The 13,299-nt window shown below is 32.4% G+C and overlaps 1 protein-coding gene across 1 annotated transcript in view; it reads right to left on the bottom strand.

Moving 5' to 3' along the window:
* The window catches only part of LOC117178544, a 41,931-nt gene that overhangs the window by 8,485 nt on the left and 20,147 nt on the right, over nucleotides 1-13,299 (bottom strand). The window contains exons 5-7 of the mRNA XM_033369972.1: nucleotides 12,898-13,181; nucleotides 12,594-12,802; nucleotides 12,152-12,299 (exon numbers count right to left, since the gene is read on the bottom strand). Coding sequence (XP_033225863.1) covers nucleotides 12,152-12,299; nucleotides 12,594-12,802; nucleotides 12,898-13,181 — 641 coding nt within the window. The remainder of the gene's footprint in view (nucleotides 1-12,151; nucleotides 12,300-12,593; nucleotides 12,803-12,897; nucleotides 13,182-13,299) is intronic.

The following is a 13,299-nucleotide window of genomic DNA, read 5'->3' as shown; positions in this document are numbered from 1 at the left end:
AAATTAAAATTCGAAAATTTTTTCTAAAGCCTCCAGGGGACTTCGTTTTCGCACGAAAAAATTTTATGTGCCCTTATTGCATCCGGACCCACAATTAACGTTCGAATGTGTACTCAGGTCAAATGTCCAATTTGACCTTGATCCATAAGTATGCAGACTTTGTTATTTATACAATAACGAAATTTTGTTCTGAAATCTTTTTAAATATTTTCCTAGAAATGTTTATGCAAAACATGATTTAACAAAATTTCAGGAGTCTAATAATAATTTTTATTATCTTGGACAATTTTGTTGAGATGCGTGATATATAAGTTCCTGCTTCCTTCACTTTAATAATTTTGGAATCTTTTCAAAACTTCGAAATATTTTTTAAACTTACTCGACTATTTTCTAAATTAGTAATGGTTCTAGTGTCATTTATTATGCAGAATTTCAAAACCTCTTAAGATATACTATTAAAATCAACTTTTTAAAGTAAAAAATCATTTCCAACTTTCCCAGAAATCTTAAGAATTTTTTTTTATTTTTCTAAAACATTCAAAGATCCCTAAAAGGCTGCAAAATTGGATTTAAGAATCTTTAAAATGTAAATTCACTTTTTTATTTTTCGAAATCTTGTCCAGTTGTAAATGGATTTTAAATCTTCTTAAAACTTGTAAGTATCTCTTAAACTGACTAAAATTTTCTCCAAATCAATAATTGCTTAATTTTTTATGTTGAGTCAAAGTTCAATAATTTCACTTCCGTCTCATAATTTTATTTAATAGAAAAATTAAAATTATAACGTTCAAAGTTTTAATGAACCAATCTGAGATATTAACGATTCGAGGTTTTCTGTCTAAAATAATTCAGTTAAAAATTTTTTGGTTTTTAATTTTCATTTACAATTGCTCATTTTAAATGAAAAGTATAGTATTGCTAAATATTTAAATAAATGTCTTCTTTAATATAAAATTTTTAAAATCAGACGGTTGAATAATAGAATAATGTAGTTTAAAACAATAATTTCAAAGTAATTGGAATTCAATAAGAGCGTTTAGTTTTTGGCTTTTTTCAAGTACAAAATAGTTCAAAGAGATTCATGCGAATGATTACATTTTTTCATCTACTCAACCGAGGCTTTCAAATCGAAAAAATTCAATTTTCACCGTTTAAAATATTTAATTTGCTCAATTTAGAAAAGATTCATAATCAACCTGTTGAGTCAATTATTTTTCAATTTCAATAATCGCAAAGGCATCGTCACATCATATGACATATTTACGACATCATAAAGACGACTTAACGACATGGACATAGGATGTTTTAAAGTTGTCGTAAAGATGACGTAACGATGTCGTAAAGACGTTGCCAAATTTTGTGCCCACTGTGTTGCGTAAAACGAAAAGTGCTTTTGTAACTCTATTTCTCGCGTTGGAAAAACATGGAGGTCGGATTCGAATTCACCATGCAAAACCCATTTTATGGTCATATATGTTGTATTTTTTTACAGTATCAGTGTTTAAATACAGTCGCTTTGCCGCCTATGGAGAAAGAGAGATAAGGACATGAATAGAAGTGATCTCAAGATATTGAACATTAGTTTTCTTTACTGCCTGGCATTTTCAAATACCTAAAGTACAACATTTTTGATAAAGGATCATAACATGGTAATTGCAAACCTTTTGGATTTGTACGTTCTTAGATTTTAAATTTTTATTTCTTCCAACCAAATGGAAGCATATGGAAAAATATATAGACGTGCTGTGAAGATTTAAAAAATAAGTTTCATGTTCTTACAGTGTGCACAATAAAAAAGCTCAGGTTCCATGAGGATGATCATGGCAGTACAAATCGATCTCTTTTTGAAGTCCGCTGTTCCAAGCACTGATGAATTTCAGGGTGACATTTGTATATCCACGACCACCATTAAGTATTTCAATACGGCCTCCAAAATGAGGAAAAAGTAAACATTAAAAAAAAGATATCGCTGAAATTATCCCGTAGTTAGTTGCTGTGTAAGTTTTCATATATTGAACATATCTTAATGGATTTTTCGATTCACGGCCTTGAGCTCTTATAGAGTTGACTGATGATATTGCAAACAATTTTATCACAATTAATAATGTGAAAATCCGCTTACATGACACCATCTTGACTTCAGAGTATCTCAGTTCACACCACCAGATTATATAGTTTTAAAGTTCTTTTTCAAACTAACCATTTCAGGAAATCAATAATAAGCCATTAAAATAATCTGATGATTGCGACTCAACTATTATAGAGTTCGGTGTGAAGAAGCTGCTTATCACAGTTCAAACAGAGCCAAAAACACTTACTTATATTTCTTGAGAAATATTTTATCTCTGTTAAATAGTTCATTTGAATTTTCTAATATTTCTTTCTCATTCATAATCTGTCGCCTTAGGACTTTTATAAGCTCTATTTATTACTATATTATCAACTACATGTTTTATATCACCTCCACCTTGCCACTTTATGAAATTGAATTCGGAATGGTTTGTAAGGGAAAATACTTATTAAATTCGTGGTTCTCTAATAATAATAATTTTTTAAACAATGACTTAAGTCATGAATAAATTGGGAAACCAAAAAAAATTTTTTATTTAACAACAAAATAAACAATATTTTTACCTTAACTTTTGTAGATGTACCTCTTTTTTTTAAGATCTGCGAATTGATTAAAGAAGAGCCTCAATCAGTGTAATTACTATCTAGCAATAGTTTTTAGTAGAATAGAAAGAAAAAAAATTGTTAATAATGTTTTAAACAAATTAATGAACCAAAGGCATTTTGTTGTGAATCGCGATTATTAGTTGTTAGCAATATACAGTTTTTTAAATAGAATATGAGAGGAATTTATGCCTAATCATGATTATTTAAAAATATCTGCTGCTTGTCGGCATTATTTAAACAATTTTTATAAACAAATACACAGTTTTCGTATGTCACAAAGAATAGGCTCCATTTTTTTGCAGAATCGACCAAAAATGTCTTGCCAATGACTCCTTGTTCTCATTTTTTTCAAATTAACAAAAACAGGTGATTATTCAAATAAAATTTGTAAACAAATTCACTTTTTTGACATGATTCCACGAATAGGGACACTTTTTTCTTGCGAAACCCACTAAAGATGTATCGTTAGTGACTCCTAGCTGTAATTTTGTTCAAATTGATAAAAAATATTAATTTCTAAAAACAATTTTCTATAATTCAATATACATTTTGACCATTTTCCTTGCGAAATAAAGTAAAAATGTATTTCCAATGACTTTTTGCTGTAATACTTTGCCAACGTATAGGAAAAGTTAATTATTTAAATAATATTCATAAACAAATGAACATCTTGGTCACTTTTACAGGAATATGCTTATTTTTTTGTAAAGTAAAATAAAAATGTCTGACCAATGACTCCTTGTTGCCTTGTTTGTCCAATTAACAATGACTGTTCATTATTCAAACAATATTCTAATTCCTGTTTTGAATGATCGGCAGCAAAGCCGTGAAATAACTTGTCAAGAAGATGGCGTACTTACTGATGAATTGACTTTTATTCCGTGTCACACTTCGACACTGTTGACAATATTGTGGATAGAATATATCACGCAGCTTCATTTTTTTTGCAATAACTGTTTCTCAGACAATTGGTTTGCACTTTTTATGTCATCCATTATCGCAACTATCTTATTACTGCTTTGGTTCGAGTCACTATTCCAAATGATTTTACACAAAGTTGAATTACTAATTCTGTAATTAATTTTTGCATCCACAACTTTTAGAAAAAGGAATAGGAATCAGGAAAACATTTTGTATATTCGGTTAGAAGAAATGTTCAGTCGACATTTAGAGTACGAATGTGATGACAAAAAAATTGAGTGCAGGTGGCGTGCTCCGAGTGCAAAACTACCGTCTATTGTTTTTGCCGAAAAACTGTAAAAACAATTGAGATTAGATGACGCGCCATTTGCACTTAACTGTTTTGCCATCACGTTTCGCACTCCAAATATCGACTGATTATTTCTTCTAACCGAATGTGCATCATATTTTCCTGATTCCTATTTTCTTTACTAAAACTTGTGGATGCAAAAAGGAATTACAGAATTAGCAATTTCACTTTATGTAAAATCATTTGGAATAGTGACTTGAGCCAAAGCAGTAATAAGATCGGTGAGATAATGGAAGACATAAAAAGTGCAAATGATTTTTCTGAAGAACATTTATTGCAAATAAAAATGAAGCTGCTTGATACATTCTACCCACAATATTGTCGACAGTGGCGAAGTGTGACACGGAATAAAAGTCAATTTATCAGTAAGTACACAATGTTCTCGGAAAGTGATTTCACGGTGGACTTTAGTGATAATCTTGAGATTGATGCACAAAATAATGGTGTGCCTCAAGTAGGAAATCTTCTCAATAGTACAAAAATGGGTCGTCCACGTTTATCTTATAAAAAGGGGTCAGAGAAGACAAAGAAGAGAAGTATCAATGAACTTGCTGCCAATCATTCAAAACAGGAGTTGGAAAGAGCATTGAGAATGAAAGACAATCTGTCCAAAAATGCTACAGAATCTGAAGTAACGGATTCAAAAGAGGACATTGCTTTCCGTAGCATTTTATCAATGTACGTGGACTTAGATTTGACAGCAAGAAAAGATAAATTAAAAGTGCATGCTGAAATGTTTAATGGTCAGCAATCGTTTCCTTCCTATAAAAGGATTGTAGAAGCTAAAAATGACTGCTATCCAGAATCTGACCACATTGATGTATCCGAATCAGGAGCAAAGATCCACTTTATATCATTATTGGGGCACACAGTAAAGAGAATTCTTTCAAAATTCAATAAAGATGAGCTGGAAGAACTTTCTAGAAAAACTATGGTTTTCGTAGGTAAATGGGGAATGGATGGTGTTAGTGAACAACAAACTACGCGATAAAAGTGGCCCTGCCAAATGAAGTATGATGCTAGGTTTGAAGATAATGAAAACATGTCCAATGATGTTGAAAACATTGATGATGACTTGCCTGATTCTGATGCTGATGAGGAAGAATCAAATGATGATAAAAATTATAAATTTAAATGCAAAAAAAATAATAAGAATGTTCATGATTCTTACATATTTTTGTTATCGTTTGTTCCTCTTCAGTTGAAAGCTGACGACAATGTTATTTGGAGTAACGAGACACCTAATTCAGTGCGTTTCTGTCGGACGATGAAGTTTGAATTTGTAAAATAGAACAGCTTGCTCACTTTACAAGAATACAAACACTTCACGAACTTGCTTGAGAAAGTTGATTTATATGAAATTCAAGTCAACGATGTGATGTTCGAATTGCGCTTTGATTTCAAATGCATAATGATACATGGCCAAGTTTTCAATGTTCTATGTGAACAAAAATCATCAAATTGTTGCAGCATTTTTCAAGTTGGCCCGAAATAGATAAATAATTTGACTCCTGTAAAACAGCTTAAGTGCAACGAAAATGATTACAAATTCGGTCTTTCGACGTTACACGGTTGGTAACGCTTCATGGAGTTTCCACTTCATGTAGCTTATAATATTGATTTTAACAAAGGTGCAGCTAGAACGAAGGAAGAAAAATAATTGAAAAAATTGAAGAAGAAACACATTAAAGATGTACTGAAAGCTAAATTATCAATTTTAGTCGATGTTGTAAAACAAGGTTCAGGACCAACCAACATTGGTAATGTTGCTCGCTCTTTCTTCGCCCAAGCTCAAGGTGTAGTGAATCACATTGGATTAGATGGAAAATTAATCATCAGGTTTTATACTATCTTGCAAGTGTTAACTTGTGGTAGGATGATCGACTGTGATCAATTCGAAACATTTTGTTAAAAAACTGCAAAGCCTTCTGTGACATTATATGGCTGGTATCCGATTCCAACATTAGTCCATAAAGTTCTCAGCCATGGTGCCGAGATCATTAGATCATTCGATGTACCTTTCGGCTGGCTATCAGAGAAGCCCCAAGAGGTTAATAACAAGATTTTTTGCAAGGCTAGGCGCGAAAATAGCAGAATGTCGAATCGAGTACTGACCATTAATAATGACCAATAATGATAATCCATTACCTCCTGATATCTTCAGATCCTACGATTAGTTCTTCAAGGGTCAAAGATAAGAGAAAAATAAAAGCTCAGTTGGATGATGCTGAAGCGTTATTGATAAAAACTCAACTTTCATAAAATAAGTTTCTGAAAAGAAAATAATAAAATAAAAGTAAAAAAATGTAGAAGTTAATTAAAACAAGCAAAAAAAACCTTTATTCAACAACTGCTACTTGATGATGCGATGGCCATGACGATTGACCATCCCGATGGTGAAGAGGTTTATCGACTGTTCATTATGTACGCTAATAAAACATTTGGACCAAAAGCAGTTCTTTCTATTCTACTGAAAACTATTGCTAGATAGTAATTACACTGATTCAGGCTCTTCTTTAATCAATTCGCAGATTTTAAAAAAAGAGGCACATTTGAAAAGTTAGGTCAAAAATATTGTTTATTTTTTTTGTTGAATAAAAAATTTTCGGTTGGCCCAATCGAAATTCTCGCACCGACTCGACATATCCGAAAGCATTACGGTCATAAAAAAAGTCCAAATACATGGAAAATTGGCTTGTAGACAGACTTTTGTCAACAAAAAGTGCTTTCGCCTACACTGTGCGACGATTCCGATTAGCTGAGTCACGAAACTCGTGTTCATGTTTCATCTCTAGTGCGGCCCAACCAAATTGGTCCCTGAAATATTCCAGTTAAATAACAAATTTTTCAAGATTTAAAAGAAGGGAGGACAAAATTTAGATTTTTAACGATATCGGAAAAAGAATGTGGTGCCAAAAAGTTGAATATAGAGGACGCTGCGCGCAGACGATTTCAAGCATCGGGCTCTGAAACATCAGTTCGACATTTCATGGCGTATTATTGTCGGTTGTGTACCGATGTGGCCATGTGTCTTGAATTGGACTTTGTGTGGTTGTTTTCAGTGATGTGTGTCAAAGAGATTTTTTCTTTTTGAATTCGATTGTGTACTTCGGATTCTGATGCGGCTGGGTTCCTAAAATTTTTCTGTGATAAAACCGCTATTTTGAAGTGCAGTTTCTGTCTCTTTCGAAAAGTATAGCGCTACTGAACGTATGTGCTGAAATTTAATTTATGGTGTTAAAAACTGAGTTACCGTTAGCAAAAAGTTATCAAACGGTAAATCCAAGTGTTTATGGTGAGAGTGACAGTTCTTGTCGACGTTGTTGACCGATCAGCTGATCGTGAACACACATAATTAAGGGTCCAAATGGTTCCACCTTAGAGCAGCTAAAAAAGATCCTCAAAGCAAAAGGTTTCTCGGAAATAGGAAATAAACTCGATTTTATCGCTAGGTTTGAGGAAGCTTTCCCTGATGGCTCCTAAATGGAAGTTGTAAGTATGGCTCTTGACCCTGACCATATCAAAGTGGTTTCCCAGCATCTTCTCCTTTGTGAAAGCAATGCTGCAATAGAATCCATTTTTAAGTCAGCTGATTGATGACTTTAGGACCAAGCCACAGAAGTCGACATGATGAGATGAGAGATCGACTTAATGAGAAGAGAACGAGATCTAATTTAAGGTAAAGTAGAGGTTCTGTGTGCAACTCATCGAGAATCACCGTTTCGACAAAGCTCTGCGAGTTCTCACCCAAATTTCAACATCAGAAACATTATTGATAATCTAAGCGAGTTGATCGGAAGTGACCAAAATTGCCCTGAATTAGAAAAACAAGTGCTTCTTCTTAGTGCTACCTATGAGTTAGATGAAAACCTAGTTGAAATATTAGTTATTTCAAAACTAAAAGACACGCCTTCGAATGGTTTCACTAAAAATCGAAACACATAGGAATGGAGATAAGCGATCTGTTTGCAGAAATGAAAAGATGTTTTATCATTTCCCGGGGAAAATGAAACTTCGACGTCTTTTCGAAGAAATGAAATCGCAGCGAAATGAGCCGTTGAACTGATACTACCATAACAAGCTGATACTTGGAAACCAGGGTCCACTTGAAGAAGATGAGATCATCGACAGTCTGCTCGACGGTATTCCAGATGTGCAACTAAGAAACAAAGCTCAGATGAGAAGTTTTGATTCCACCACTGAGCTCTTGAAAGTCTTTAATATCATTTATTTGACTTCCGGGCAATCGAAAGGTGACTCGAAACCCGAATACAAAATCGGTGAAAGAATTGGCTACAAGGAGGAAGATCCTAGGATATTCATCACCTGCTACAACTCATGAAATACCGGGCACACTGCTCAACAATGTCGGCTGCCGAATAAAATGGAGTACTGCGAATGTAATGATCCTGGACATTTGAAGAAGGATTGCCCTGTCAAGAAATCATCAGTCAACTTCATTGGTCAAGGTCCTCCAGAGAATGACAGCTTCTTCAGGAAAGTTATCGTCATCTTAGGTGACGGCAAGGGAATAAACATCGATTTTTTTTTACTCAGGTAGCCCAATTAGTTTTTCGAAAATAAAAAGCATATTTGATCAATGTATCGAGAGGATCAATGGTGTATGCCGTAAATACGCAACTATTATACTAGACGGCGAGACCTGTAACGATTTAGAACTTATAATCGTACCGAATGACCCAATAATGTCATACCTGGCAATAGGACGAGACATGTTGAGTAAATTCGGTTAAGGTCTGGCCGCCGTTGGCAAAAAAGTAGAATCTGCAAATGTGGAGGTTACGGCCTGAGCGACCTAACATTCCACATAAAACAAAAATGAAACTTCTTAAAGAATTTAAAGTACAATATTTATGACGCGAAAACCCAGAGATGACAGAAATTAAAACAAAACTGAAATTAATTTTGGCACCTACGACAAAACATTGAATTTTTCACCCAGACGATTATTTTATGAGAAGAAAATAAAACTTGCGAGAATGGTAAATTATTTGATTGACAGAAAATGTATTGCCTAAAAAAATTGTGAGTACGCGTCACCTATAGTTTTAACCGAGAAGAAGAGCGGCGATTTATGACACTGCGTATACTATAAAACATTTAATAAAATAAAATTACGAGACGAATATCCCTTACCCTCAATCAATGATCAGATAGATGCTCTACGTGATGAGAATTATTTTATTTTACGCAAACGAAAGGACGGTGTCCACTATATTGACGTTGCCCGCCACTTGATTGAACTAACTTCATTTGTCACACGGATTGGTAAATATAATTATTTTAATAATTAGTTTTGGCCTCAAGACGACCCAAGCAGCATTTCAAGATTTATTAACAATGCTTTTTTCAGACCTGATAAAGGCAAAAATTTTGTGAGAAGTCTTTATTGTGATGTCAAAAAATAAAATGCAAATCAGGCTAGAGAAATGTTCTTTAATGTACACCGAGATATCATTTTTGGGCTAAATTGTTTTTTTAGAAGGAACTCGGCCATCGAGAAAGGATTTTATTTTCCTGTGTTTAATATATGCATGCTAAGGTTTATGCACCTAAAACTTCTGTATTCAGAGTTTGTGACTCTGTTATTTCCATTTTAGATTTTCTGCTTCTACAGTTTCAGATTATAGCATTTGAGAACACAGTATTAGAGAATTTTAGGTTTGATAGTTTAGGGTTAAACTTTTCAAGGTTAGTAAGTGTACTGTATGGGTGTTCAAATTTTATGAGACTAAGGTTTTTGGATCTATGGTTTATGCGTCTATAGTTTGAAGGTATTTACAAATCTTATGTTTGATTATCTAGGGTTAGACAGTCCAAGCTTTATTTTTGTATTTTATAGATGTGCAAGGTTTGATGCTATGATTTTTGGATCTATGTTTTAAAGGTTTATGGTTTAGAAACCTAGGGTCTGAAAATATGAGGTTTCATGGTTTATGGTTCAAGTAACTAAGGTTGATCAGTGTATTGATTAGAAGTGTAGGGTATGTTTCTCAATATACGGATCATGCATCTATGATTTGAAGGTCTAAGATATATTGGCCTGAGGTTTCAGATTGTAGGATTTATGGCCCTAGGGTTTAAGCGTTTATGATTTGAGGGTCTTAAGTTTGACTGTCTAGGGTTTAGAGGTCTAAGCTTCGACTGTGCAATATTTATGAGCTTATTATCTAAATGTGCAGGATTTGTAAGAATGGGTTTGTATGGTTTAATGGTCGAAGATTATTAGATGTATGTATTTTAGTGCTTTTCATTGAATCTGCCAAATTCTAAACACTATATCTCATTCCACGTGGATATAGTGAGCACAAAAACAATTTTAAATAGCTTTACACATTTATTATTTGCTCGCATATTTAAAAAAAATTGTTACTAAAACTAAATATACAAACGTTCTTTGGTACTCTTTATTGAATCTTTCAAATTCTAAACACGATATCACAATCCGTATAGACATAGTGGGCACAAACGAATAAAAATAATTTTACACATTTAATTTTTACTCGTAAATTTTTTTATAAAGTTACTACTCAAACTAAATATACAAACGTAATTTATTGTCTCATTTCCTGTATTCCAAACTTTAAAAGCGATAAATCATTGTCTTTGGACATGGTCAACACAAAAAAATATTTTATAACCCAGGATTGGTTCAGTCACGTGGTCACCGTAGAACATGCCTTTAAGGCAAAATATTAAAGAGTATAATCTCTGACTGCTTACCTACCTAGAAACATTCTGTCAAAAATTCACTCATTTTTAATGATTACATCAAACTAACATTCTTGATTAGCATATAATGACTTATTTTGATGTCTCTATCGGCTATCTGTACAATTCTTGCTGCGATTTTTATAAATTATCTTAAAACGAACGTCATAGAAAAATTACGTTTTTGACTTTCGGTATATGTTCGTTATGTGGACAATACCCTAGAGATAAAATTAATTTTACATTATTACAGTGTAATTCTTACCATAATAAATTAAAATTTAGCTTTGCTATTGAAAACAAAAATCTATTAGATTTTGGAATTTGCAACTTCTTCAAAATGATAATAAATTAATTATTACCAAATCATTTAGAAAATCAATTTTTACTGTAAGACTTCTTAATTTTTCATCCAAACATCCTATTCGACGTACAATAGAGATTGCTGAAAGGCTTTCTATACTGCTATTCTTTTACCAAATAAAAATTTTGACTTAGATAACCTACTGATTGTAAAAGAATACTTATAGTATAACATTTATCCTAATCAGTACGTGCAGAAATATAGAAACAAAAGACTTTTCAATTTAGCAATAAAAAAAATATATAATCTTCTAACAGCACTACAAATGATGACGGAATAATTAATGTTAAACAGGAGATCATCTTCATCCCTTTTTGGGCATAATTTAACAAAATTGCAAAGGAAATTTTAATAAATTAAAAATAAGAACTGTTCTCAAAGTTTATTCTAAGTTAAACTGTGACATGACTTTTATAGGAAAAAAGCGTCCCCTTCGCATTAGGATAAAAGAAAAAAAAATAACACCAACCGTGCGGTTGGTGTTATATCAATCATACAATTCTCGCTAAACAATTTTTTGAATGTCATAATAGGGATCAGACTGTCATTAAATGAGATTGAAATTATACATTTCAAATCTAATTACTATTAGCGTTACTTTGACGTAATGGCTTTCATCAAAAAAGAAGGCAAACATTATTTCTAAAATTTAGATGACTTAAATTTTTTAAATGAATCTTACAACGTGATTTCAGATTCACTATGTTAAGTCCAGTCCTATTTTTCTCTGCTTACATTTCTTTTTTGTTTATCAGTTAGATTTGATAAAACCTCGATTTTCTTACCATTTCGATTGTTAAATTATTACTATTCAATTTCATGGATTTTATTATTTAGTATTGCTGCTAGTCCTTACTTATATGATCCTTTAGAAAGATTTTTTTGGACAGATTTTGTTAGGCAAACCTGGAAAACCCGATCCGGCAAATTTGAGAATTTTCGGGGAATAAGAAAACGATTTTCTCTGAGCACAAGATTAATTTATTATTTTAAATCATAGAGTCAATGAAATTGTATTCAATTTTTTGATATTCGCCGACTGTATAATACAAATTTATCAAACTGATACAAATTTTGTACTACTCATATAATTTTCTAGAAAGTAGCACAAGCTCGAACTTTGCTGCATACTAAATCAAAACCAGTCGGTATTACATTTTTCATTAGAATAAGAAATTGATCTAATGGACACAAGCTTTCGCATCCCGGAATTTGTAACTCTTTTAACTCTGCTGGTATTCCCAAGTAATAGAACACCTAATTACATGAAAATAAATTTAAAAATATTTAATTTCGAAACGTTGAAGAATTTTTAATGTCAAAATTACACTGGAACCTGGAATTAAAAACCTTGGATTGATGATATTCCGCGCCTATATTACGCAATATTATATGTTCCAAATGGAAATAGTTCACACAGCCCTGACTGTTTACGTTCGGATTCTCTGGACTTAAGATCCCGGCTAGTGCACGTCATGTCAGAAACCGTTCTTTATTCCAGGTTTTAGTTTAATTTAAAACTAAAAATGAAGTGCATAAAGAAAATCATACCTTGAGATAAAAATCTTTTTCTATAAAATGTAATTCAAGAATTACAGCAGAAGAAAATTTTGGGAAATGTGGATAGTAAATATCAAGAGCTTTTAGAACTGCTGCAATGTTGACATCATGACCGCTATATAAATTTATTTTTCGGTTTGTATCCATTGAACCATCCTTAACAGATAACATGTCTTCTTTAAACTTGCGGATAAACATTCCTATACAAATTTAATGTATTTTTCACTTTGTTATTTATATGAATTTAACTTCTCAACAGAATTTAAGGCTTGCACTTAATTAACTATATTCTCACCTCCATTTCGCCTTCTCATTTTTTCGTTATAATTCATTATCTTATATTGAAGAAGAGTTGCATTTAACAGGTCGCCATCTGGATAAATATCCTTGGTCCAAGATGGCAATGTAAGATTCATGTGTTTTTCAACATCTAGAGTTGTGTAAATAAAGAACATATCACGTGCCGAATTAATTTTTTTGCCTGTCCATTTAGACAGATTTTTTTTAAAAGGTTCCAACCTCGCCATCTCTTCTTTCACGTCTGACTTTCCCTTTACTTTTAAATATTCTATAGCGTACCTATTTAAATTATTATATTTCGCAATATTAGTGAAGTACAAATGATAGAAAAAAATAGATTTATCTGTTTGTGGTCAATTAAAATCTAGATCACATTGTCAAGGATGGGGGGGGGGGG

The sequence above is a fragment of the Belonocnema kinseyi genome, chromosome 8 (assembly GCF_010883055.1).
Source record: "Belonocnema kinseyi isolate 2016_QV_RU_SX_M_011 chromosome 8, B_treatae_v1, whole genome shotgun sequence".
NCBI lineage: Eukaryota > Metazoa > Arthropoda > Insecta > Hymenoptera > Cynipidae > Belonocnema > Belonocnema kinseyi.
The sequence above is the reverse complement of the archived record's forward strand: the minus strand, read 5'-3'. Positions and strand labels throughout refer to the sequence as shown.